Here is an 8,169-nt window from a genome sequence, read left to right on the forward strand (position 1 = left end):
CACTCAGAAACTGATAAAGGAGGTGGTGAGGGGCCAATACTAAAGGGAAAATGACATTCTATAGCCGCTCTCAAAATAATAGCCGAAAAAAGAGTATATGTTTTGTATATATATATATTCTGTATATTATATACAAATTCTATATACTTTTTCGGCTATCAAATGTAAATAGTTTCTGTCACGGGCTAAAAGTGAAGAGCCCAATACTAGTAGCGCAGTCTCCTGAAATGGAAATATAACACAGGAACTTCGGCAAATAATACTAATATTGACATGTTCACAATTACAAACTATTCCACAAACATAAAGGTAGTAAAAAAATATATTGCAACAAAAGAAAACTTTACCAATGTTTAATCAGACCACAATAGACATGACAAGGACGAGACAGCAAAGCAAATATTACAGTAGCAAACAATTTTTTGTACTCTAAGATGAGCAACAGCCACCACTCTGTGTCACCGGCTGTCCACGGATATTCACGGTTGGAGGCTTAGCGGAATTATTGGCTGGTTGGCTTGCCATCCTGCATTTAGGAGAACATTAGAGAAAGAAAAAATAGAGGCAAGCAAAACGAGGACCAGCGCGACACTACTTTATCTCTTAAATGCAAAAAAGATCATTTGGAAGACCCCTTCAACAGTGGCGAAGCCACATGGTCATAAAAGATCATTTGGAAGACCACCCTTCGTCGAAAAATTACACTATGTACATAGGTAAAATATTATGTTTTAGAGGTATATAACACATTGAACACCCTTTGTCGGAAAGTTTTTTCACTTCTTTAAATTTGAACACCCTTGGAGAAATTCCTATCTTCGCCACTGCCCTTCAATAGCATGAAAATGAAGCTGAACTCTACCTATAACCAACCAACTGCACTTGGTTGGCCCAAACTAACTAGCCCAACCATGTAGAAAAGGCCCGCAACTGCCCCAAACCCTTTTTTTTTGTATCTGGCCAGAGGGGCGGTAGGATCAGTGGTGAGTGTTTGGTAAGCCAACAGCCTGGTGAACCAAGGGGGCCAAGCCAAGAGCAAGCTCAGCTAGAATGAAATTCTAACTCTCGCTGAAAACATCGTTTTATTCATTCTATTGCTTATGAGGTTGGTACAACAGCCTTAACGCACAAGTTTTTATTAGGCATTACACCCAATTTTTCATTCATGAAGTTTGGGCTGTCAATTGCACCAAAAAGAAAGTTCTAACAGATCTCCGACAGTTGAGTGTAGCATTTGAAAAGGTTAGTTTTTTAGCCAATTGGCCAAAAAATGAATCCACACCCTCTCCCCTTTTTATTTTAACTTCTAAAAATTACGCTTTAGCTCCAAAAACTCAAATCCCCCACCCCCCCACCCCCACCACAAACACACAACAAAATGAAGCTCGCAACTTTCTTTAACTCTCTTAATATTAGCTTAAACTCTGAATTTTCAATCTTTCAACTCTTAATTTCTCAAGTAGTTCAACAAGTTTGTGAGTCCAGCTACAATTAACGCCTCCAATATTTTAGTTACTATCGGCAATTTGTACCTAATTGTTCCAGCTTTTAGTTTAATAACTAGTCCTAAAAAGCAATTACTAGTTTTACTCGTATATATTTGTTACTCCCTCCTTCACAATTTATGTGAAAGCATTAGATGATAGAAAACGCAAAGCGCCTAAATAGCACCACAGATCAGGCTTGAGCAACTTAGGAAAGATACAATAGGTTATTAAAATTTAACTGCCATCTGAAATGAGTACGTGTTTACCTATTTTTGATAGCAGAAGTCATAGCCATGAAAGCCTGTTCTACATTCGTAGCATCTTTAGCACTGGTCTCCAAGAATGGAATACCAATTTCATCAGCAAATGCCTAAGAACGAAGAGGTCCATCAGTATAGTTTGAATTTTGGAGCAAAGAATTAAATATATGGTGGAAAATGGATTTACCTTAGCTGTTTCATATGAGACAACTCTATTTGCAGTAAGGTCAGACTTGTTCCCGACAAGAATTTTGTTAACATTGTCACTAGCATAACGATCAATTTCACTCAGCCACTGTTTTACATTATTGAAGCTCTCTTGATCTGTCACATCATACACAACCTACCCAAGAGGCCATTGAGAAACATCAAAAGATACAGAAAACAATTGATGATAAACTTTATGGAAAAGCACCTACTATTATGCCATGGGCTCCACGATAGTAGCTGCTAGTGATGGTCCTGAACCGTTCTTGTCCAGCTGTATCCCACTATATGGTGCCAAAAAAGAAAAACACCAGGGATCCAGTTAAAATTTTGGTTCGAAGAAAATTAGCAACATAAAAGAATTTAAACAGAAATGCAAGTGAAATCTTACAATCTGAAGTTTTATAGTCTTCCCATCTTGCTCTACTGTCCGGATTTTCTACACGAAAAGATTTGGTAAAATGAGCAATTAGACGTATTTAAGAATGGGATGGCAGAATAAGATCACGGAAGACTCCAACTATATATAAATGAAGTAGCTCATCAACTACAAGGGTATTTACTTACAAAATCAACTCCAATGGTGCTTATGTAACTTTCCAGATATGTGTCGTCCTGATGATAATAAAAGACAAACAGTTAGCGGCATTTGCAGAAGACACCTGTTTTTTGAATAAAGACAACTTTAACCACAATAAACTATAATGCGGTAACATCCAATAAAATTTCACTCTTAAAAATCTCTTAAGAATGAAGTTCCATAAGAAACAAGATGCATCATCAATTATTCAGAGGGTTTACAGTACGAACATGAAACTAGCAGAGCGTATCATATTAGTGCCTTAGGAAGAAGGGACAAAGTTGATGCTAGAAGTAGTTTACCAAAGTAAACAGGAATGATCATAAAACCTGCAAGATGGGTCAAGGTTAACACCTACAGACTATAACAACTCTACAAGAGTTCTAAGGAGATTTGTAGTTATAAAACTGTATGAAAATTAGATGAAGTAAAAAGGATTTTCAAGGAGATGCAACGCGGAAAAAATCCTGCCAGGTTTGAAAGTATTGGTCATTCAAAGATGTACTAATAGCAGCACAATTACAGAACCACCCCAAAAGGTTTACAGTTATTGATAATCTCTCCTAGTAAAAAAGCAAATCAATAAAAAACCTTTTTTTTGGATAAAGTAGATCAACAAGAAACTTGCCAAAGCAAAAGAATAGGGAAGTGCTAAAGCAATATTTTTTTTTGGATAAAGTAGATCAACAAGAAACTTGCCAAAGCAAAAGAATAGGGAAGTGCTAAAGCAATAGTGTTAGTCAATAGCTCATCGGTGTTGTAAAAGGTTTCGCTAAGGTGCGGTCAAGCCTTGAAGCTAAAAAGATTTTGCTAAGGTGCGGTCAAGCATTGAAGCTAAAAAGATTTTGCTAAGGTGCGGTCAAGCATTGAAGCTAAAAAGGTTTCGCTAAGGTGCGGTCAAGCATTGAAGCTAAGTATAGCGCAAGTTGGCGCATCTCCTTGCTTATGTGACTCCAAGGTGCTAAAGCATGTAATGAAGCCTCATCATCCATGAGCTCTATCATGAAGAGGGCAACGATAAAGGATAAACATAGTACGGAAAGTGATATATCAAATTAGACAAAAGAAATTACAATTAAAACGAGAAATTAACTTTCTATGTATAATAAAACTATTCCTTCACCTGATTTAGAGAGTTAAAACCAAAAGTATTTACATCAGGCTCAGAAATTTAAAATGGTTCTTGTACTTAATTCGCATAAATTTGACTTCATATATTTCACTTGTAGTTTTTCCAATTACTTTGTCCATATAATTGTTGTGCCTAATCATAATTATTTTTTCTTGCATTACAGCATTATTTCTTTATTTATTTATTTAATTTTCCCTTTGTGCCTTTCTTCTTGAAAACCCACGTTCTAATGAGCTTTGTGCTAGAAGCTCCAACAGGTTTTGGCACTTTTATAGGCTCTTTGGCTTTTGAAAAATGTGTTCATAGATACCTGATTAAAGCTCTTTGGCCTTTGAAAAATGTGCTCATAGATACCTGATTAAAGCTAACGAGAAGGAAATAAGAAAGAACACAAAATGGAAAGGTGGTGCATATGGCCAACATGCTCCCTATGATTTCAGTCCTCCATTTGTTTTCTTATCAGAAGAAATCAGCATTTATGTTTTACAAAGAAAGAAAAAAAGATACTAGAGTAGTACACCTAATTTCATGATCAAAAAACTTACGGCAAACCTCAGAAGAAGACATGATTTCCCAACGCCAGAATCACCAATGAGCAAAAGCTTAAAGAGGTAGTCACTGCATGGAAAGAACAGCAATACAATCATCATATTATTTATTAGCTTGCTAGATGTTTAAAGTATGGCTCTCTATTGTATAGTATGATACTTATTGTGATTAACTTTTCATTTTAATCCTAGTTACTCCTTATAAAAGATATTTTACACTGTTATAGCATGTAGTATGGTTATATGTGACTACTAAGATAACTGCTATTCTAGAAAGAGAACATTTTAAGGATTTTATCCATTTGATACGGTAAAGTAATGTAAACCAACTACGCCTCAATCTCACACTAGTTGCAGTTGGGTATAGGAATCCTCGATACCCATTCCTATCTTTGCTATAATGTTTATCACGCATAATTACTTGTATAAAAAATACCCGATAAATCACCCATTAACTCTAGCATATATTAAATTAGGGTCAGGGCTAATCAGAATCTAGTTCAAGCCTATTCTTCCCTGGAGTGTACCTGATATGGTTTAAGGCTATGTTAGGTGACATACGATCCAAGTTTTCTAGCCCGAGCCTTTGCTGAAATAGGATCAAGAACTAGGATCAAAAGCTTCCACCTAATCCACTCTACCCCCTTTCCCCAAAGAAAAAGCAAAAAAACTTGGGAATTATCATTATCTGAGAAAATATCATGGAAACATTTTCAGCCAATTTCAAGATAAGAATCAAGGTCTACGACTCTGCCTAAATAAGTCTCAAAAGCTTGAGCTATGGAGAAGCACTTTAGATAGTAACTCATTTAGGATAAGTGGGAGTAATATAGAGTACATGCACTGCAAGTTTAGCCAACGAGATAGCAAAGAAGTTTAGGTGAAATTAGATGGAATTGAGGTACCTAAATGCAGGAGTTATTTAAAAAGAAAATCTTGAATATCTCGGAATCCAGGCAAGTCTAGCAAAAAATGGAAAACAATGGAAGTTGAAAATATGTATAAATGATACCAACTAGAGGACAAGTGTTCACTAGAAGAGACTCCTAGAGGCTTAGTATATTAGAGATATAACTACCAGAGTATATTACAGAACCCTAGTGTTAGATAATCCTTAAGAGAGGCGTATTGAAACATTATGGACCCAAATTGAGCATTTATGATATTCAGGATTCATATAGTGACTAGTCAGGGGCGGATCTATAATGCACTATATGAGTTCACGTAAATCCAATAACTTTGCCCAAGACCTTGTATGTATTAAACAATCCACTAGATATCTATAATATTTGATTGTGAACCCAGTCATTACTGTATATTAACTCGACGTAGCAATAGGAACCCATAAATTTCAAATCTTGGATCCACCTATCCGATAGAGCCGACCCCAACAAGATTTGGATTAAGGCGTAGTAGTAGTTGTAGTCATATACCTATGAAAGTTACATGGACTATCTCATAGATCCTCTAATTTTTTATATTATAATGTTCAACCACCATATTTTGTGCACCAAAATTATGAGGGGATTTAGTTAGGCATTTTATGATAGTGCACAAACACGGATATTAACAGATGTAAAATTGAATGGAAAAGCAAGAGATAATCCTAAACGTTAGCTGCTACGTGTGATTTAATGACTTAGGGTTCACAAATAATTTCGCTAATATAAAATACATAAGGATCCTATCTGAATTCAAGCACAAAATCTACAGTTCGACACTGAATGTTAAAAGATAAATAAACAACATGAAATTTACTTAATGCTTTAACAATGATGCGATATTCAAAGAATAAGGATAAGGAAGAGGATAAATGGAACTTACTACTCGGGATTCATTGCGATCGAGGGAAGATGAAATTCGCCGGTGTCTGAGGGATTTACCGGCGAGAATTGACCGGAATCTGAATCGGAATCTTCGTGGGTGAATTAAGAAGCAAAAATGTGAGGAGCAAAGGATATTGAATGAGAGAGCACGTGTGATGAAGACACGTAGAGAAGGCGTTGAAATTTGAGGAAGAGAATTTGCTTTTCGTTTTGCTTATTTTTCTTTTCTTTCCCTTTGAGTTTTCTTTTTGGATTAGTTTGGATTTACTCGATGCTTGAACTTGAGACCAATGTTTAAAAGGCTTTTTCGAAACTTGCTTCAAGGCTCGTCTCGGGGCGTTGTACAATCGAAATACCTTAAGGCTAACATATGAGAGCTTAGTCTCCAAGCGTTCGATTGTGTGCCATAAATACGTTTATCGCTCGACGCTTAGAATTTGCCGATAATTTCTATGCAAATTATATGTCGAATTACCTAATTAGCATTGTTGTCCCTCAAATTTCTTTAACAACTGAATGTTTAATATTCCATTGATCTAAAATAATATGAAAATTGAAAGTAATTCAATTTACAAGCTATAGTATTGCATATTTGCTGATTGAGAATATTGTGATGGTGACTATTATTTGAATCTAATATAGATAGCCAAACTTTATATCTTTACTTGCTAGATATTCTTATCTTAATTTTATGTTTCTCAAAATTATTGAACTTTTATTATTTTCTTATTTAAAAGTAAATTTATAAATTCAGGAATTATATTAGTACCGATGAACCTTATTAATTATTTACTTTTAAGGAGGTAAAATATATCGTTTGATAGTATTTTTAAGAAGTTATGACTTTTAATTTTTTGAAAGTTAAGACGCCATATTTGTTTTATATTTCATAGTAACTTTACCACTATTGTATTGTTTATACTTATAAAAATATGGTAGATATTTTATTTATTACGTGTTTCATTAATACTTTTTATTTTTCATAAACTTTTTATGTATTTTTGTTTTTTATGTAATTATATTATATTATTAATTTATAAATTAAAAAAATTAAAGATTTGCTGGGCTTATGTCCTATGTATCGAGACTTATCTTTTATCCCATATCAAGTAAAACGCCACACTTCACGTCTCCGCCTTTTAAAACACTGCTTGAGACCTCTACCTAAGGATAATTTGAGTTAAATTGTTCTTCATACTCATCTTTTCTCCATTTTTCCTTTAATTTTACTTTTAATAATTTGCGCATATGATGCAATTGGTAGAAGACCAACACTATCAAGGATTGGGGTAGGTATGAGATATATTCATCCTAAAAGGCTTTAGATTCACGTCCTAGAAATGAAGAAATTCTTGATAATGGAAGGTTTTTCTTTTAAAGGATCTTATGCGACATGAATTCAAATTAATTTGGTCAAATATATTTTTATTAGGATACATTGAGGTTCATCGAGTAGGATATGCTAAAAAGGCATACTTAAAATTTTAAGATAGACTAGATTTAGAGTACGCGTTTTGCGTGTGTACCCCATATCAATAAGTATAATTTTTTTTTAAATTATATAAATATTGTTAAACTATGTATACTTGACGTGCAATTGTTAAGTATCATTTAAAAAACATTTTTAAAGTTTGACGATGAGTTAAAAAAAGTATAATAGTTATGGATATTGGGATAATTTATATCTAATTATAATATTTATTAGAATGCGTATTTATGTTTTGGTAATAAATTTTATAGAAGGTAGTTTGATTAAAAGGTAATGGGTATACAATTATAGAAGGTAGTTTGATTAAAAGGTAATGGACATACTATTGTATACTTAAAGAATCAAATATAATTTTTACGAAAAATATTTCCTTACTTTTTTTCATTAAGTACGATAGTTAAATTGCATATATAATTGATTGATTTTAATTCCATGAATGGTTATAAATCTATAATTAAGAATAAGGAAATTAAAGGAGTCTGACCAATATTACCGACTTTAGTTATAATTTTTTACTTAGTCTTTCTCTATTTCATTACTAAGATAAATAATTATATAGACTTAATTGGTTAGAATTCTATGACAAAAAATAATTCAACCCGCAATAAACAATATCCACATTCTTACTTGTTCCTATGGA

At 33.7% G+C, this 8,169-nt stretch overlaps 1 protein-coding gene across 1 annotated transcript; it reads right to left on the reverse strand.

Moving 5' to 3' along the window:
• Nucleotides 1-248: 248 nt before the first annotated feature.
• Nucleotides 249-6,310, reverse strand: LOC107800169 (ras-related protein RABD2a-like). The gene is made up of 8 exons (XM_016623326.2): nt 6,039-6,310; nt 4,212-4,284; nt 2,522-2,569; nt 2,346-2,393; nt 2,167-2,238; nt 1,935-2,090; nt 1,754-1,857; nt 249-526 (listed from the first exon to the last, which is right to left on the reverse strand). The coding sequence occupies exons 1-8, from the start codon at nt 6,050-6,052 to the stop codon at nt 430-432; spliced, it is 612 nt and encodes a 203-aa protein (XP_016478812.1). The 5' UTR covers nt 6,053-6,310; the 3' UTR covers nt 249-429.
• Between the last annotated feature and the right edge of the window lie 1,859 nt (nt 6,311-8,169).

This window comes from Nicotiana tabacum, chromosome 13 (genome assembly GCF_000715075.1).
Source record: "Nicotiana tabacum cultivar K326 chromosome 13, ASM71507v2, whole genome shotgun sequence".
NCBI lineage: Eukaryota > Viridiplantae > Streptophyta > Magnoliopsida > Solanales > Solanaceae > Nicotiana > Nicotiana tabacum.